This window comes from Mastigoproctus giganteus, chromosome 9, assembly GCF_048544385.1.
Source record: "Mastigoproctus giganteus isolate SK-2022 chromosome 9, ASM4854438v1, whole genome shotgun sequence".
Taxonomy (NCBI): Eukaryota; Metazoa; Arthropoda; class Arachnida; order Uropygi; family Thelyphonidae; genus Mastigoproctus; species Mastigoproctus giganteus.
Window position 1 is genome coordinate 69,875,327 of NC_143583.1, and position 20,766 is coordinate 69,896,092.

At 35.8% G+C, this 20,766-nt stretch overlaps 1 protein-coding gene across 1 annotated transcript in view; it reads left to right on the forward strand.

Annotated features, from left to right (window-relative positions):
- The window catches only part of RhoGAP71E (Rho GTPase activating protein at 71E), a 358,970-nt gene that overhangs the window by 151,257 nt on the left and 186,947 nt on the right, over nucleotides 1–20,766 (forward strand). Inside the window, exon 7 of the mRNA XM_090381175.1 lies at nucleotides 13,789–13,951. Coding sequence (XP_090237301.1) covers nucleotides 13,789–13,951 — 163 coding nt within the window. The remainder of the gene's footprint in view (nucleotides 1–13,788; nucleotides 13,952–20,766) is intronic.

Below are 20,766 nucleotides of genomic sequence, written 5' to 3' on the forward strand. Positions count from 1 at the left end.
GTGTCTGGAGACTAGGCACCTGTGATGTGATCTGATTAATCTGAGCAAGAGGAAGAATCTCATCATCACTGAGCATGCTCAAACCATTCAAAAATGGTTTGAGCATGCTCAGTGATGATGGGATTAATTGCCTGAGGGGACATCAATTCAAATTGAGGAAAGACAGTTGTAGAATAGATGTGTGGAAACTTGCCTTTAGGCAGCAGGTGGTTAATTGCTGGAACAAACTTCTCTGTCTTAAACATTGAAAGCTTAAATAAATTCAAGGCAGAACTAGACAAACATTTGGAGCGACTGGAACAGACTTCCATTTCTTGTTGTGGACATTGATAGCTGGAATAAATTTAAAGCTGAGCCAGAGAGGCATTTGGAGTGAATAGATGGGTGAAGTGGGAGGGTCTCTTTTTTTTTTTTTTGGCTTATGCTGCATCAGCTTGCTTTCTTGCATTGAATGCTTCAACTAATGCTAATTTAATATAAAGATTCTGTTTCAAAAAGAATTTTTCTGCTAGTAGTATAGTCAGCCAAGTTTAAAAATGACACAGTCACAGCCTCTGCTTTACTTAGAATAGAAGACTGACCTATATACTGAAAACGATTTTGTTGAACAGAACTTTGAAAAGAGTTCTAAGAAGCTAGGAATGTTATGCATCTAGAAAAATTAAATTACGTGTGTAACTGTTAAGATTTAAATGTCCCTTTTCTTATAAATAATTTTAGTGAATGAACTATTAGGAGCTTGTCAAAGACATTGGTATTGCCGAGTCACATATAGGCCTCCTCAGAATGCTGCCTTCCTGATTAAGTAACCTTCTGTATTAGTGTAAGGCAGTGATGAATTTATGATTAAGGCTCTATTCAAATGAGATATGTTAAATCGGCGATTCTCTCTCTCATATATTGGCCCGTGTTACTCATATGCTCTCAAGGTTGCCTGAAGTGTTTGCAGAATGTCTCAAGTATACCAGTCTGCAAACCTCCACTTGGTATCAGAAGAAAAAAATTACTGAACTAGATGACCAGAATTCAAAGCCAATATATCTGTACCATTTGGCCAATACTCGTGATCTGCCAAGGGAACTATCTACTATACAAACAGCCCATTTGTATCAAATTACAGGATCTAATACAGTATGGAATTAGTCTTTTCTTGATAAAAATTTCACAATTTTGAAAAAATCGAGATCTCCATGCTCTGTCTTTATTCCATCTCATGATGGCCACTTTCAAAAATTGGGGATGGGGGGGTTATAACTGGCAATTGTATCTGACAACTATGCTGCCAACCACAAAACTATCTCCATCTTGCAAAATTTACACTTTTATTTACACTATTATGTGCCATTAAAATTGCTCTAGAAAATATTCTCCATACGTTCATCCAAAAAAGCATAAAAAGTGAAGATAGAGAGAGGGAAAAAAAAAAAAAACATTAAAAACATTTTGTGATGGACAAGGTTTTGAATGTGCAGTGTGAATAACGCTATACTGATCACTCGACTACAATATATACTAATTCACAGGCTGCTTTATGAGCTTTGCAGACACCTCATAGCTGGCCATCCCTCAGTAAAGCATGTGATTTCAGCTGAAACATATCCATGAATGCTGGAAAATAATTATCTTTCGCTGGATTCTAGGGCACCCTGGAATACAGGGAATGATATGAGACCACATGGTGGTCAACCATTCTGATCTCTTGCCAAAGCCACAACCTTTGTCCACTTATACTTCCATCTCTGTTACAACCCAATGGCTCTATTGAATTCTGAACTAAAGTTAAAGTTGGCTTACCATCATCCTACTTAAAAAAAAAAAAAAAAGTTTTTATTTATACTCAAGCACAACCAGAGGAGTTTACAATAGTCAGAAGAGTTTACAGTAAATTATGAATACAATTGTTAATCATATTTGGCAGTCATGGGCTTGAACACAGTCCACTCAAGTAGGGCTACTGCACTCCCACTCCTGATCACTCGGCTTTCTTCTAACTCTTGTATCAATAAACTTGGTAAATCATCTCTTACCATATACCAACTAACACTATGCTCAGTACCTACTGTAGTCTTTGTACAGAAGAATTTTGAATGATCTTGATACCCAGAAAGCTTCAGGTCCTAATGGCATTTCTCTGTTTGTTGTCAAATCTGTGCTCCTGTTCTATGTCCCCTTTTTACACTTTCTTATTTCACTAGTGTTTTATCCTTCTGCATGGAAATTTGCTTATATACAGGCAGTTCCTAAAAAGGGATGACAAATCCTTCCCTTCCAATTATCTTACCTCTGCTCTTTCCAAAGTAATGGAGGAATCAGCACCCACTCTTAAACTATCTTAACTTTAAATCTGATCAGTGATTGCCAGTATGGATTCATCATAGTTGAACCACTGGTGATATATTGGCCTGTGTTATCTTTGGACAAATCTGTGAAAACATTGAGTGGAACTCAAGTAGTTTACTCTTAAATTCCAAAACTTTTGATTGTGTTTGGCATAAAGGTCTTCTAAAAAGTTACCATGTCATGGATTGCTGGCTGATTTTTGCAATTGGGTATGCAGTTTTCTCTCTGATTACTCACTGCAGGACATGGTAGACACCTCTGTCTTCTAACCTCTCCACTAATGTTGGTGAGGGTCTTTTCTATTAATAGCTAATTAAGAACAACATTATTTTTGGTTGCATACAAGTATCAGTAATTTTGGCAAATGTAATGCTTGCTGTAGTTTGGCAGTATATACACATGGTAAAAGAGTTTTTATTTTGAAATTATTATGTAACAAAATTTTGTTTGTGAATTTAGAGTTGAATAATTAATAGATACTTGCTAATGCATGTGTTCTGGCATTAGAAGTAGAGAAAATGCAACTCTCATATTGATACTTTTACTGAAAACTTTTAAAGCTTAATAGTATGCTAATACCGTGAATGAATTGTTTGAGGGTCAGAAGGTCAAAATAAACATTTTGGTGCTGAAATCAGAAAGATAATTGAAGCCCATGCAGATCCAGTAGCTTTCTGGGGGGGAGGGGATAATATAGAGTTGATCCTAAATATGTTGGCAATCTGACCTTTCCTTATAGAATAATGGTATCCAAAATATATTTATGTATAGAAATCTCGAAATCCATTTTTAACAAAATTTGGAATGGATTAACAATTGAAAAGCTGTGCAATGGAAATTCATTCTTGAAAATTCATCTAGTGGAAATAGTTGTGTGGATAGATAGACATGTGGAAGTGAACATGCACTTTCTGTGCCTGTTCACTTCCACATATAAATTTTCTTTATATGTGGTGGCTCTCTTGTGAAATGTTTTCTGAATTCCCAACTTGCAGATACTCCATGCTACTGGAGTAGCATTGGCTTGAATGCAAGTGTAATCAAAAAGCTTGGAGACTGAACTGATAAAACTTCAAAGTATTGTCACTGTTATCTTTGGGTGCTCCTTCTGCAGAAAGCAGTTCTGTGTTATGATGGGAATTATGGACAACTGAAAAAAAGATGACAATAAAGTGTGAATTATATATATATGAAATACACAGTTGTTTCAAAAAAAACTTGGTTAGTTAATCATTTATATTTTATTTTAAAATGAAATTCTTATAAGAAAAGTCCTGATTTGGATGATTGAAATAAGCCCACCCTTTAACCTCAAGCAGTAAAAGTTAAGATGGTGTGTGAAGGCAAGTGGTATTGTTTCACTGAAAGGAAATTGCTTACAGCCAGCTGCTCAAATTGTGTTAGCATTAGCATTTTAGCATTAGTAGAGGCATTTGATGCAAGAAAGCAAGCTTATGCAGCATCAGCCAAAAAAAAAAAAAAAAAAAAAGTAACATAAATAAATAAAAATAACCACTTCCACTTCACCCCTCTGTTCGTTCGAAATACCTGTCCAGCTGAGCCTTAAACTTATTTAGGCTATCAACTTCCACGACAAGGGATGGAAGTCTGTTCCACCCACCAACCACCCGCTGGCTAAAGGCAAATTTCCGCACATCTATCCTACATCTGTCTTTCCTCAATTTGAATTTATGCCCTCTCAGGTGATTTTTCTGAGCTAGAGGAAGAATCCCATCAGCATTGAGCATGCTCAAACCATTCAAGGCTTTGTACACCTCTATCAGATCACCCCGCTGGTGCCTAGTTTCCAGACACTGTAATTTGCAAAACTTAAGCCTTTCTTCGTAAGAGAACCCCTTTGTCCCATTCACCAATCTAGTTGCCCTTCTCTGTACTCGTTCCAGCAGCTCTACATCCTTCCTGAAATGAGGCCTCCAGGCCTGTATACAGTACTCTAGGTGTGGCCTGACCATTGCCTTATACAAGGGAATAATCACCTCCTTATCCCTGCTAGAAAAATTCCTATATATCATTGACAATACACCATGAGCTACTCTTGCAGCTCGTCTGCACTGCTCAGAGAACTTCATATCTGCCTGCACCACCACCCCCAGGTCCCTTTCATTCTCTACCACTGTCAGTGTAGTACCACAGAGTTGATACGTTGCTCTGGGGTTGCTGTTTCCCATATGTAGTACTTTACATTTGTCAATGTTAAACTTCATTTGCCACCTCGAAGCCCATCTGCTCAACCTTTCCAAATCCTGTTGCAGCAGCATAGTGTCAGTAGTGTCCTTGACAACCCTGCCAACCTTCGTATCGTCTGCAAACTTGGACATTAAGCCTGATATACCATCATCAATATCATTTATAAATACAGGAAACAATAAAGGCCCCAATACTGAACCCTGAGGGACTCCACTAATAACATTAGTCCACGATAAGCAGTGTCCATTGATTACCACTCTCTGTCTTCTCCCCCTCAACCACCCCTTTATCCATAGCAGCAACTTGCCTCCAATGCCACACTGCTCCAATTTGTGCAGCAGTCTTCCATGTGCAACAGTATCGAAAGCCTTTTGTGACTGCATCATAGTATCCAATCAAATTGGTCAGGCAAGACTTCCCCTTAACAAAACCATGCTGTGTCCTAGCTATAACTGAAGTCTTGTCTAGATGATCCTGCAGTGCTTCTTTCACCAGTGCCTCCATTAATTTTCCGGGAACAGAAGTTAAACTCACAGGTCTATAATTACTTGTGTCAGCCTTTGATCCCCCTTTGTGAATTGGGGTCACATTTGCACATCTCCAGTCAATGGGTACCTCCCCTGAGTCCAAGGAAGCTCTCATAATTATGGCTAAGGGTTTGCTTACCTCCTTTGCTGCCTCCTTTAATATAACTGGATAGATCCCATCCACCCCAGGTGCCTTTCTTGTGTTTATCTTCAACAATTTCTCCTCCACTTTACTCTCAGTTATTACAAGATTCTCTAGCTTACTGCTAGAGTTGAATACACCTCTGGCATTCCCCTCGCTGAATAACTCCTCATGTGTGAATGTCGATGCAAAATATTCATTTAGTTTGTTAGCTACCCGAGCAGGGTCATCAACAGTTGACCCATCGATCTCAAGTGGACCAATCTGATTCATCCCCTTCCTTCTAGAGTTTACATAAGTAAAGAACTCTTTGCTGTTTTTCTTCGCATCCCTTGCCAAGGATCTCTCGTAATCTGCCTTCGCCTGCCTAACCTCCTTTGTAACTTGGTTACAGATCAACTTGTATCTATCATAGGCGTCCGTGTCACGTGTTAATTTGTATGTATCCCACGCATTTTTCTTCTCTGCCATATGCCTCATTAGTTCATCTGACAACCATTTAGGCCTAAACCTTGAACAATATTTCTTAGTTGGTATGTAAAGCCTAGTAGCTTCCACGATAAGTTCTTTGAATGCTTCCCATTTTGAATTTGCTGTTGGCAATATCATCAGTTGATCCCACTGTATAGAATTTAAATACTGTCTCAGTCCATTGTAGTCGCCTTTACGAAAGCAATACCCCTTCCCTTTACCCCTAATGGTAGTTACCTCTTTGAGTAACTCCCACTTCAGCACACTGTGATCACTGCCACCAAGTGGTTCATTTATCTGCAGATTCTTAATGCATGAAGAATCACTACTGATAATCAAATCAAGAGTATTACTCCCTCTAGTTGCCTCCCGAACATGCTGATGTAGAAAACAATCATCCAATAAATCCACAAAAGCCTTGCTACTGTGTGAGTGACCAGCCCCCAAATTCCAGTCAATATCTGGGAAATTAAAATCCCCCATTATAAGACTCTCTGATTTACTGGCCCATTCTATTTCCCTGTACAGTATCTTATTATACTCATCAGAGTCATTAGGCCTATAGCACACTCCTACTCTCAATTTTGATTTACCCATGCTTATGTCACACTAAACTGACTCGACACTGCCCTGTGCATCGATGTCGACTGGCTTCACTTCCTTGGATTTTATGTGTTTTTTAACTAATAGCATAACCCCTCCTCCCCCTTCCTATCCTGTCTATCCTTTCTGTAGACGTTGTACTCCCCAAATTTCAGTTCTGCATTCATTATATCTGTGTGACACCACGTCTCTGATATCCCAACAATATCTGCCTTTGATGTTTTGAGCAAACCCTTAAATTCATCAAATTTATTTACTAAACTCCTAGCATTGGTGTACACGCAAGTATACATGCACCTGTTTCTATTCTTAGCTACCCTAACACAACCCATGTGTTTACTTGTACCCCAATGATTCCCAGCAGTCTCTGAAATATCCTGCATCTTATTTTCCAGGCTGCGGCTCATTCCCATAGAAGCAGTGCAAGAATCACTTTCACCTCTGCCAGTGGCTACTGTTAATCTATTAGTCCTTGTATCCCCCCCAATCTAGCAGTTTTCCGACCCACCTAACATTGCCTCGATAGCATCAGCAAACATTCTTGCACCCTTTCTATTTAAGTGTATCCCATCCCTGTAGAAGCAGTCTCTCCTGTTAACAAGTACAGACCAGGCTGAAAAAAATTCTACCCCTTGAGCCCTGCACAATCTTTCCAGGGCCGAATTGATTGACAGGGCTCTCATCATATACTCCCTCCTATCATGTCTGGGCAGAATTGCAGACACTTTCAATTTCAACCCTAATTCACGGCTTGTTTTCATCAGTGACCTGTACTTGTCAAGTAATTCCGCCGGTCTCCTACTCTTAATGTCATTAGTGCCAACGTGTACAACTATATCACCTTTTGTGCCCTTAAAAGATGATATCGCTCTACAACGTCATCAACTTTTGCCCCTGGCAGACATACCCTGGTCCTATTCCACCTATCCTTTTTACAAAGCATGTTTCCCGTTTCCCTGACAATAGAGTCACCAACAACTACTAGTTCCTTTGGGACCAGCGCATTCTGCCTTGGGGGTTGCCGCTGTGTTCCGCGATGACCAAGTGCAAGCTCTGGCATTGGTGTGGGCAGCTGAGAGCTTGATGGGCCCCTCACTTGTAATCCTTCGAGGGCATCCACCCTATCCTTCAAGCTCTCATATAGGCCCATAACAACGCTGAGTTGTCGCCTTATCTCCTTACACTCCTTGCATCGCACACACACAAAGACATCCCCCATGGCAGTATCATGTCCCATACTTGACTGCTCCGCAAACATCAAGCAAATAGTGCATCTTACAAGGCTGTGATTCAGAGGACAACTGCCCCCCTCAGTTCTCCCCTGGGCCACAGCATTCCCATTAGCTTGAGCCCTTTGCTTTGCTGCTCTGGTTTGAGTCATAATTTAGATTTACTTTCAATAAAATTTCAATTTCTGTACAAAATTAAATCCTAAACTTGTATCCAAACACAGTTATAACGCTATATTTATGTTTCAGTAACGAGTGTTATCTACGGAATATTTACGTTTCAGTAACGAGTGTTATCTGCGAAATCCCTTTATATAACTTTCGTATCAAGTTATGTATTAATTATTTGTTTTTACTAATTATTTATGTTACGTAACCTAAGTGGTTATATGTATAATTAATTATGTTAAATAAAATTAATTATATTACGTTTGTAATCTAAGTCGTTATATGTATTTATTTAAACGTACAATTTAACTGCTAACGAAGTTCAACTAACGCTATCTAGTACAGTATATCGTATCACAAAGGCGGGAAAATTACGAACGGTTAGTGGAGTTGAAACACGTGGAAACCTTTACCGATACTTTTATGCAATTACAAGGCCGAGTAAAGAATAAATACACCAAATTAATCAGAAAATCACAAAATAATGTTATACTACTAAATTTAAATCAAAAGTTTTAGAAAAACAATAATTTCAAATCAATAAATAAGAAAAATCCACTTAGCGGCTTTGAAAACGACCGTCTCTAGTAGCCTCGTCAGCAGACTGAAATGTGTTGAGAAATGTGGTGGCCTGTTTTATAAAGGAAAAAAAGAAAACAGATAATCTCTACTAAATGTTTCATCTATTTATGAAAAGGCAGCATAGGTATTAGAAATTTCTTGAACAAGTGTTGTATGATATTCAGACTGAACAATTGTAATCAATGCCAATTGTGTGGTACTACACTTAGGGTGGTAGAAAATGAAAAAGACCTGGGAGTAATTGTGCAGTCAGATGTAAAGTTTTCTGAGCAATGCAGACAGGTTGCAAGAGCAGGTCATGGGGTTTTGTCAATGATATACAGGAATTTTGCTAGCAGGGAAAAGGAGGTGATTATCCCTTTTTATAAGGCAATGGTAAGGCCATGCCTTGAGTACTGCATACAGGTCAGGAGGCTTCATTTTAGGAAGGATGTAGAGTTGCTTGAGCATGTACAGAGAAGAGTAACAAGATTGGTGAGGGGAATGAAGGGATCCTCTTACCAAGAGGCCTAATTTTTGCAAATTGCAGCGGCTGGAGACTAGGCGCCTGTGAGGTAATCTAATTGAGGTATATAAGGCCTTGAATGGGTTGAGCATGCTGAATTCTGATGGGATTCTTCCACTTGCTCAGATTATGAACCTAAGGAGGCATAAATTCAAATTGAGGAAAGACAGTTGTAGAATAGATGTGCAGAAAATTCTCTTACCAAGAAAGGCTTAAGTTCTGCAAATTGCAGTGCCTGGAGAGTAGGCAACTGCGAGGTGATCTGATTGAGGTGTATAAGGAGTTGAGCAAACTGAATGCTGATGGGATTCTTCCTCTTGTTCAATCTAAGAACCTGAGGAGGTACAGTTTCAAATTAAGGAAAGATAGTTGTAGAATAGATGTGTGGAAATTTGCCTTTAGCCAGCGGGTAGTTGAATGGTGGAACAGGTTTCCATCTTTTATTATGAAAGCTAATAGCCTAAATAAATTTAAGTCTGAGCTGGACAGGCATTTGGAACAAATGGAGGGGTGAAATGGGAGGGGGTTTTCTTTGGCTGATGTTGCATAAGCTTGATTTCTTGCATTGTATGCCTCTAGTAATGCTAAAATTAACAATGCCCTGCATGTTAAAAAATACAGACCGTATTCACATTTTATAATTGTTTTGCTTTTTTTTTTGGCCCTTAGATAAGATAGTCTTTCATTTGAGTGTACTGGGCCTTTGTTTAGTTGGTCATAGTCATATGCCCATCATTCGTCACCAGTAATGATGGAAGAAAAAGTGTGGGCCAGCAGCATATTGACATGCTGCTGTTGACCCCACATGACTTACTAGAACTCGTTTCTCTCTGTAATTAGTGAGTACATGAGGCACAGACTTAGCTGAAATGTATTGTGCTCTCAAACCTGTTAAAATTGATTGATGTGTCCTATAAGAAATGCCAATTGCACTTCATATAGTTAAACATTGATCATCGCTCCTGCTGAGAACATGAGCAATAGCATTCCTGTTTTTTGAAGTTGAAGGGTAGCCAGAGTGAGAATCATCTTTGACAGACAACTGCTCACTTTGAACCACTGAAAAGTTTTCTAATGACATGTTAGCATCTTCTCTGAAAGAAAAGGTTTCTATTGCACATTTTTCTTGATTTGGAACAAAAATTGATTCAAATTTATTGCTCAGTAAAATTGCTCAAATGTTTTTTTTTTTTTTTTTTAATTGCAATGAAACACACAGCACACCTTCAATTCAATTTGTGCACTTCAACCTGACTGCAAATCTGGTGACCCCATGAGTTGCTATGTCTATGAATCACAAAATATGTTGACTAGTTACAACTCTCTGGAATGACACAATTTTGAGATACAAAGCTGGTCATCAAACTTTTGATGAAACTTTAGTTTTCCACAAAAGTAGATAAAAATAATTAAAAATAAATAAATAAATATATATATATATATATATTTACTTATTTATATTTTATTTATTCAATTCCTACTATTAGTTCACACTCTCCCTATATATATTTATATATCTTGTTCAAATTTTCAATCGTTAATAAAATACTTTTTATTCATCCACTCAAGTTCAAATAAATTTTTTTAAACTTGTAGTGGATGACACTTGATGTTAATACAGTTTTTTCAAATATTAATTCATTAATTAAATTTAATTAATTAATTTTAGTTTTATATGGGAGAAAAAATTTCTCTTATATAAGATATTTAGCAGGATATAAATTTAGGAATAAATACCGTCAGTGGCGAAGCGTGTAGATCGCTGGAAAAAAATTTCTTTTTCAGATTCTTTTTTCATTCTGGGTTCTAGTCTGAGTCAAGGAGGGAACAAAATGGAAAATGAAACATGTGAATAAAAATAATAGTCCAACACCATATATAGAAAGGAAAATGGAAAATTGCAAGGAAATTCGCTTTCTATTTTGCCGCTTAATATTGTGATTCTGTCATATGTATATACATATTTATATTAATTGTAATTATTTAATAAAAAGTAACTAAAATAAAATTTTTATTTGTTGTGACCTAAGTAGGAATTGACTTTAAAAATTTTTTTTTTATATTGTTTTTCTTTTAGTTTTTCTACTTCTGGTATCTATGCGAGCAGATTATTCTGCTTTCCAAATCCTTTTTCTTAATTTATTTTCCAAGCTTCTGCATCAGTGAGTATCCTCTAACTCCTCAGGTTAAAAACCATCAATGCTATTATAAAAGAAGCCAACAGTAACCTTCTTGGCCTCTTCATTTACTTCTTTGCTTTCTAACACCACAACTCATCCGTGAATATAAACTTGTATGGTTTGAAGAGCATTCCATTAATAAAATTGGCCATTACCTTCATTAATTTTTTTATATATATATATATATATATATATATATATATATATTTCTGGTCCCGGTGATATACCAAATTGTCATACTATCTGAATTATCTTGCACTCCAGATTAATATTGCTTAAGCCTTACTTACCTTTTCATTCCCATGTATGCACTATCAAGATCCTTAAAGTGAATGGTAGAATAATGTTCCTTGACTGAATTTGTTAAAAATATATAAAACTTTTCATATATAACAAAAATATCACCTATTTTAATTTGTTATTATAGGTGACATTTTTGCTGCACATGTAAAACATTTTTTTTTCTATCTGTTGTTGACAGTAAGTAATTTCATATTGCCATAAAGCCTCAGACCAGAAAAATTGTTGAACATATGGTGAAAAAGGTTTATCATAAGGTATGATAGTTGAATGTTACAAGTACATCACAGGTGAATGCAATATTTTTGAAGATGATTCAAGGTATAGGAGATCTCTCATGTTAACAAAACCTCTTGTCTCTTGTAATAGAAGTATTATTTGGACCTGCTGTCAAATAAGAAATGGAGACAGCTATCATATGATATTTCACTCTCCAGTCATTAAATCATCTTATATTTTAAATGTGAAAACATTGTGAAACTTCTTTGTGCCTAATTTATAACAGGACTATAGTAAGACTCTGTACTTATAAATCATAAGTGCTTGACAGATGCAATCAGAAGGAAGAGGCATGATCTTGTGACAGTTTCTGGGATACCCTTCCAAACAGTTTGTAATGGTCTTACAACATTCTTCTTATTCACATAACCTTGCATTGTGTGATTTTGATGCAACCAATAAACTTTAACAAAAAAGTTTTTGCAGTTATATAAATAATTTTAAAAAAATAAATAAATAGGCAAGTTGTTATTCTGGAAAATTTGATGTGTAATTATTTTAAAAATTTTTGTTTCAATAAAAATTCAGTTTTGGAACTTTTTTTAATCCCACCTTGTACTTATAAAATGTGGTTGGTGCACTATAGCCTAGGTTGCTCTTGCGCCAGTAAACCCAAAATCAAATCGAGCACTGCATCACTGAGCCTTTATCCTTCAAATCTTCTGATTTGCATGTCATAAGAGATTATGTACATCTCAGTGAATTTTTATCTAAAACAAATGCAATTATATTACCACTTCTGCTTTTAGCCCCCCTTTTTTCCTCAGCTGTCACCCCCCATATCTTTTTTTCATTCACATCAGTGGGCATAATATTGTTTAAGCCATGTTGCATCTTGTACCAGAACTGCTAAAACAGCAATGGAGTGGCTACATACTTTTTCTACAAATACTGTATATTCATTGGCATCCTTAATTCTGCAAGTTCTCTTACTCTACATTTATTTCTGTTCCTTCATTTCTTTTGGCTTTGTTAAATTTCTAACAAACAACTTTGCTAACTTCTGTCTCCTAAAAATTGCGCTCTACAGAAATCCAATAAAATTTAAGTTTTTTTATGACTGCAAGTCATATCTTGGTTATTACTTGACTATGCTTTCAATGAAATATGGAACAAGACTGAAATATGAAAAACAGTAGTGTCATTTTATGCAGTAACAATGCACAAAATATTAAAACCCCCACTAAAATAATCTCTTGATATAATACTATAGGGTTGCAGAGGGGGAGATATTTCATTGCAGTAGTTGAAATCACATTTGTATGATTTAATATATTTGCTTTTGATCATAAAAATTAACAAATTTTGACTATCGAAATTAAACACTGTAAACTATACACAGTTTTCCATTTTATCCCAATTATTTCTAAATTTTTGTGCTGTTATTATTAATTTTTCATTCTTTAACTTTCTTTTCAATTTCACCTTCATTTCTTTAGAACAGTAATAAACTACAAATAAAATCTTCCCAGAACCACAGTCAAAAGTAAAATATAGTATTAAAATTAAAGCTGGAACAAAGAAGGTTTATTATTATTGATATTTAAAAAACAAAGTAAAAAAAAAATCACTTATGCATGCCAAGTACTGCATGGTGTAGTAAATGCCTGAAAGTCTGTATTTTGTGTCACAAATACTTTATTTTTCAGTTTTAAATGATGATAAACTTTGTGTGTGTGTATAATATCAATTGCATTTGTACTTAGGCATAGTTATCATCATTCAAACTTGAGTTGTAAACATGTTCAAAAAATTAATTTTTCCTGTACCAGGTGTTTTATACATTTAAGTACTGTATGTTATTTTTTGTTTTCTTAATTGAGGCCTTGATTTTTCAAGGCATAACTGATCTCTTATTTTCTCATACAGTTTTTATTTAGTTTGAGATGGCATTTAATTTTAAATTGTCTGTTTGTATTAATGTATATTTAAACTTGTTTATCATATAGTTTACTTAAAATATTGATTTCATAGTTTCATGTATAATGATCATTATTTTACAATTAATATATATTTTAATTTGTTTTTTGTGTACTTTTCTATTTATTGGAAAATAATAAATATTATACTCATCTAGCAAATTTTTTTTTTTTTTTTTTTTTTTTATACATTGCTCTTTAAAATTAACTAAAATTATAGCATTTAAATTCTGAAAATAAATAGCACTTTGAAATATTATATTAATTTGAGAGAAGTGTTTTGAATTAAATTTATAATCAGTTCTAAAAAATTAAGAAATCAATATTTCATACAGGTGGCAACTCAAATTATGAAGTTCCTGGTTGATAACTTTGGGATTAGTAACTTATTTGGCCGAGAAAATTATGAATATTATGCAAGGATTACTGGTCGAATTCTGAAAGTAGAAGATGATTGGATCTTTGCTTTTCACTATCCTCCTGAGACACTAGTTTCACGTAAGTATTAAATAGTACACTTGCTGTCTATATCATATGACTACATAATCACCAAAAAATTTTACATTAAATTAAAGCAGTAGGCATTTTGTGAATAATATTTTTATTAATTAAAAAAGGTCTGAGTTATTCTGGATTTTTCAGTCCACACAATATTGCATACCAACCTGTGAACACTGTACTGACTTAATATTATAATATATTACAGGGTGTCTATAAATTATTCACCTGATACGAAGTTTGATTAAAACTTTATTGTGATAGGTATTGTAAGATGGTTTGTTACACTTATTAAAGCAACTCAAAGAATTTCTTATCGCATAACTGCACATTTGGTAAATCACCACGTGGGCACCTTCAGTAGCATGAAGAATGTAAAGATGGGCAGATTTCAACACTGCGAACCCCACAAATTACCTAGATATGCTCAAATTGTATGCTGCACCTCAGCTGGAAGAGATGCAGCTTGCACATGTGCGATTTCTTCAATAAAGAATTTCCTAATTTGTGGATCCACTGGGATTGACCCATTCCTTGGTCTCCTCATTCACAAAATCAATGCGTCAACAATCAAGACATTGAAGGAGGATATTGTTGTGATATCAGAGATGGTGTCACACAGACATAAGAAATGCAGAATTGGAATTTGGGGAGTACAATGTTTACAGAAAGAATTGTAAGGGAGGAGGGGTTATGCTCTTAGTTTAGAAAAACATAAAATCTAAGGCAGTGCATCCAGTTGACATGGGTCGACAGTGCAATGGTGTGGCACTGGGAAAGAAAAAATGAGACTAGGAGTGTGTTATAGACCTAATGACTCTGAGTACAGGAATACCTCGCATAGTGCGGTTTAGGACATTGCGGGTTTCGCTATAGCGCGGTTTACAAATTGAAAAAAAATTAAATGCATTACGCACCAATATATTTGATATGTATGTATTGTAATGCCAGCACGTAGGCCAATGCATTATGGATTCAAGGCCACGCTGACTGTTTTGTTGCAACTCCCATTATATGTGGACTCTGTTAGCATTCATACATTAGTGAACACTCTAGATTCTGATTGGTGAGGTCGTTGATTGTGCGTAAGCTGTACAAATATTTTTCGCTATGTATTTTTATTGAAAATTTTTTTTTTTTAAAATGTTACACCTTTATACGCAAATATGAGTAGAAAGAAGAAATGTAATGGCGCTGAGTGTTCTTCTAGATCCAAACATCGAACGAGGTATGAAAGTAAGGCAGGCGTTGCAAAATGACATTTGATGTTATAAAGAGATGTATGCACATAAAAAGAAGAAAAAAACTGTGCAAACTAAGCTGATCAGTTATTTTTCAAAATAAAAATACAGTACATACTTCTTATATTCTTTTGGTATGTACATACTGCAATAAAAATCATTTCTACTGTACTTACTAGTATTTTTCATTTTTATCATTTTAGTTTCTTTTTTTGCAAGAACTTCGTGTGCATCAATTTATAGTAAACAAGCACCTATATATTTTTGCAACTTGACCCAATATAATCAAATTGTCGGAACGTACTGCATTAAAATACATACTAATAATACCTCGATCAGCGCAGTTTCGCATAGCGTGGTATTTTTTTGGCACGAATTAACTGCGCTATGCGAGGTATTCCTGTACATTTCAATGGATGCCAGATGAACTAATGAGAATCGTGGCAGAGAAGAAAAATCCATGGGATACATATAAATTATCATGCAACACAGAAGACTATGGTAGATATAAGCTAGTCTGTAATCAAGTCACAAAGGAGGTTAGGCAAGTGAAGGCAGATTACGAGAAATCTTGGCAAAGGATGCAAAGAGGAATAAAGGAATGGAAAGACTTCTTTACAGACATTCTCCTACATAGTCTATACAGCAACATTTTTAACAGTAAAAATTTAGATATTTCTGAAAGATTCATTATTATTTTTGAATAATGAATATGGAAATATGGAAAGTGATAATCACCATGAAGTGGAGCCAATATCAGCCTTTACTTATGAAAACTCAAAAGGAAGGAAATACATTGAATTGGTCCACTTAATATAGATGGTTTGACTGTTGATGAACCTGGTCAGATAGCTAAAAAATTGAATGAGTATTTTGCATCTTCATTCACACATGAGGAAGTCTGTAGCGAAGTGGAGGCCAGAAGCTTATCAAACTCTAGCAGGAAGCTAAATGATTTTGTAATAACTGAGAGCAAAGTGGAAGAAAGAGAAATTGTTAAAGTTTTTAAAATAAGAAAGGCACCTGAGGCAGATGGGATCTGTCCAGTTATATTAAAGGGGGCAGCAAAGGAAGTAAGCAAACCCTTAGCCATTATTATCATCTCTGGATTCAGAACAGGTCCCCTTGGACTGGAGATGTGAAAATGTATTCCCAATTCACAAAGGGGGAACAAGGGGTGACATGAATAAAGAGCTGTTAGTTTAACTTCTGTTCTGCGAAAAAAAAAAGGAGTCACTGGTTAAAGAAGCATTTCAGGATCATCTAGACAAGACTGCAGTTATAGTCCAGACACAGCTTGGGAAGTATTGTCTGACCAATTTTATTAGATACTATGATGTGTTCATAAAGGAACTGGATGCAAAAAATAATTTTGATATCATATACTTGGATTTCAGGAAAGCTTTTGATACTGTTGCAAATGGAAGACTACTGTACAAATTGGAGCAGTATGGCATTAAGGACAAGTTGCTGCTATGGATAAAGGGATGGATGAGTGGGAGAAAACAGTGTCGTTATCAATGGGCACTGCTCTTTGTGGACTAATGTTATTAGTGGAATCCCCACGATTCATTGTGGGACCCATTGTTGTTTTCTGTATTTATCAATGATATCGATGAAGGTATAGCAGGCTTAATGTCCAAGTTTGGTGACTATACAAAGGTTGGCAGGGTTGTTAACGACAGTAATTACAGTACACTACTGCAACAGGATCTAGAAAAGGTGGGTATCTGGGCTGAGAGGTGGCAACTGAAGTTTAACATTGAGAAATGCAAAGTACTTGCAAATTGGTAGCAGTAACCCCAGAGTAACATACCAACTGTGTCTGACATGGTGACCTAAGTAATTAGGTCAGTGAAAATTTAAATTTTTTACATATCACCTGAGTTTGGCGCATTATAGCCTTAGGTGCTAATGCGCCAATAAAAACCAAACAAACCAAACCAAACCAACTGTGCAGTACTACACTCAGGGTAGTGGAGAATGAAAAAGACCCGGGGGTAATTGTACAGTCAGATATGAAGTTTTCTGAGCAGTGCAGACAGGCTGCAAGAGCAGCTCATGGGGTCTTGTTAATGATATACAGGAATTTTGCTAGCAGAGATAAGGAGGTGATTATACCCTTGATTACGGCAATGATCAGGCCACACCTTGAGGACTGCATACAGGTCTGGAGGCCTCATTTTAAGAAGGATGTAGAGCTGCTGGAATGAGTACAGAGAAGGGCAACAGAGGGTTGCTGTTACCAAGAAAGGCTTAAGTTCAAATTAAGGCTTAAGGCATAAATTCAAATTAAGGCTTAAGGCATAAATTCAAATTGAGGAAAGACAGATGTAGGATAGACGTGTGGAAATTTGCCTTTAGCCAGCAGGTGGTTTGTTGGTGGAACAGACTTCCATCCCTTGTCGTGGAAGTTGATAGCCTAAATAAGTTTAAGGCTCTTCTGGACAGGTATTTCGAATGAACAGAGGGGTGAAGTAGAAGTGGTTATTTTTTAATTATTATTTTTTTTTTTTTTTTTTGGCTGATGCTGCATAAGCTTGCTTTCTTGCATCAAATGCCTCTACTAATGCTAATGCTAAAGTTTTGCAAATTGCAGTGATTAGAGATTAGGCTCCTGTAAGTTAATCTCATTGAGGTATATAAGACTTTGAATGGTTTGAACAAGCTCAATGCTAATGGGATTCTTCCTCTTGCTCAAGTTACGTACCTGAGGTGGGCATACGTTCAAACTGAGGAAAGAAAGTTGCAGAATAGACATGCAGAAATTTGCCTTTAGTCAGCAGGTGGTTGATTGTTGGAACAAACTTCCATCTGTTGCTGTGGAAATTTGATAAATTCAAGGAAGAACTAGACAAACTTTTGGATTTGAATGGATGAGTGAAATGGGAAATTTTTTTTTTTTTGGCTGATGCTGTATAATCATGCTTCTTTGCATCATATGCCTCTTCTAATGCTAATGCTAACAATTTAAAAGACCAGATTGAACAGTTGGAGACTTCTATTTCTCAAGGATGCTTCCAAAATTGTTGGAATGAAATCGGCAACCATCTTGATGTTCTACATGCTACCAAAGGTGCCCGTATGGAAGTTTTCTGAAATGCAGTTGTGTGATAAGAAGTTGTGATATGAAATTCTTTGAGTTTAAATGCAGCAAACTGTTTTACATTACTTGTTACAATAAAATTTTAATTGAGCTTTCTAATCAGGTGAAGAATTTATAGATACCTTGTATATTATATCAAGTGGTGAATCGTGATCAAAGTAATCTGTGCAGCAATCCTTCCCCCCTTTGCCTTAGTAATCAAATATTATACATGCCCAAAACTAGAGCAACTTGGTAATCAAGTTTCTCTAGTTGTGGCATGTATACTAACGTTTAGTAAGATGATCTGGTGTATCACTGCATCAATCATTATTTCAGATATATTAATTTCTAAATTTGAATGACTTCATATATAGTTCTTATCTGTTTCAGAAAATTAATTTTTAAAAATTGCAGTGTGTCATCTGAATATTGCTGCAGACTCACTGAGAAGTTTTTTTTTTTAGTATGACTGCAGCATCATAAAAAGAAATTGTTGAAAGACAAAGAATTCAACTTGCAAATGAAATTGATAAGGAACTTAAATAGTTACTGAAGAGTGTCAACACATAAGTGTGTCAGTCAGCAATAACTTTTCAATGATGTATGAAAAGATGTATTTAAAGTTAAGCCAAGAAAATAAGGTATAATGTTTAACTTCACATTACATAATTTTATTATTATTATTTAATATATAATATCTGTGTAACTACACCATAGTATACCCATAAATTTAACTACCTGAATAAAGGCATCGTTTGATTTTATCCCACATTATGCTACCTTCACAACAAGTTACCAGGAATTACACTACTTCGAATAAATAACGAATAAGAGTAAATGCACAAGGCATTATGCCTTGTGCATTTACTCTTCAAAATATTATCATTATCTTCACCATTTGGCATCTCTCATATTGTGGAATTAACTTCACAACTCGCCCACCGATGAGTGAGCTAACAAGCTCCGAAACAGTGTCGTTTGGGTGGTGGTGGTGCCCACTGAGAATAAATAACAGTAGTCTCCTCTACTAGAGAAGCGTTATTTATTCGAAGTAGTGCAATACCTGGTATCTTGTTGTGAAGGTAGCTACAATGAGATAAAATCAAATGATGCCATTATACTACTCAGGTAGTTAAATTTAATGGTAAATTATGGTGTATTTACATCAATGTTATATAGTTAATTTCAACCATAATGCATTATGCTTTGTGCATTTACTCTTCAAAATAATTTTATTGTATAATGTAGCATCTGTGCAAGTAATGCTCATGCCCAATCCCCATAAATTCCAGATAATCCGGATTTTTGCTGCACTTGTGTTATTAATGCTAATTCCCCAGTCCCCTAAATTTTAGGTAACATTTTTTGCTGCATGTGTGTTATTGATACGTCCATGCAGTGATATTTTCTTACACACTCAAGAAGGCACAATCAAGTTATTACAGGCAGTTTAGTTTAGTAAAGAACAAAGGATGTAAGGAAGTGGGACTTCTGCTGTCCACCTCACAATCTTGCCCATGATCCCAACATACTCTAGCTTGTACAGCAATTTCCTGTGTGGAACCATGTCAGGTGCCATACTGAAGACCAAGTATTGCCATGGTATATATATCAAACTTTCTTGCATCCAACTCCTGTGTGACCGTGTCATAATAATTTATCGGGTTGGTAAAATGAGATTTTCCCTTTATAAATTAGTGTTGTGATCTATTAATCAATTTTAGATGTTATACATCTCAACACTATCTTGTAATGCATCTCTGACTTAGTCTTACGTGACTAACATGACTTAGTCTTACATGACTAAGTCAGATTCCCTGCCACTGAGGTTAAACTGAATTAGTCTGTAGTTTCTCATCTCATCCTTGACCTTCTCCCCCTTGTACATCATCCATATGTTGACACTTCTCTAATCTCTGACACATTCCTTTAACTTCTTTCAATTTGATAGACTAAATACCATTAGTACCTGACACCTTACCCACTCTCAAGCTCAGTAATGTTTACTGATTAGACCTCTCATCTGTAATATCAATGTCACATATACTATAGTGATGGTCAGATATATTCTCATACTCAAACTTTGCCCTGCCTAACACCCTCAAATCAACTTAATAATTACATCAGATAGATTTTGATGTTTCCAAAGTTCTTTGTTTCTGGGTGTACTTTTAGTGCTAAGTCTAAAATTCTAAACTATTTTCCTTTTTACATAACAGCTTTTTTTTAACCAATAGTAACAACTATGTTCTTAGATACGTAATTATGTATACATGATCTGTGTATGTTGTTATTTGGTTTTTAGGAGCATTAGCAACTAAGGCCATGTTGCTCCGGGGATATGCGGTGGTCATTCCCTGACCTTTCCGCATCCTCCGTATTTGGTGTTTACAGGATCAAACCCCAGTCTAATCAAGAAGCATGTGCTACACACTGCTGCTCCTGGCTACGGAGGCGCCATGATCTGCGTACTGTTTCCTTTGTAA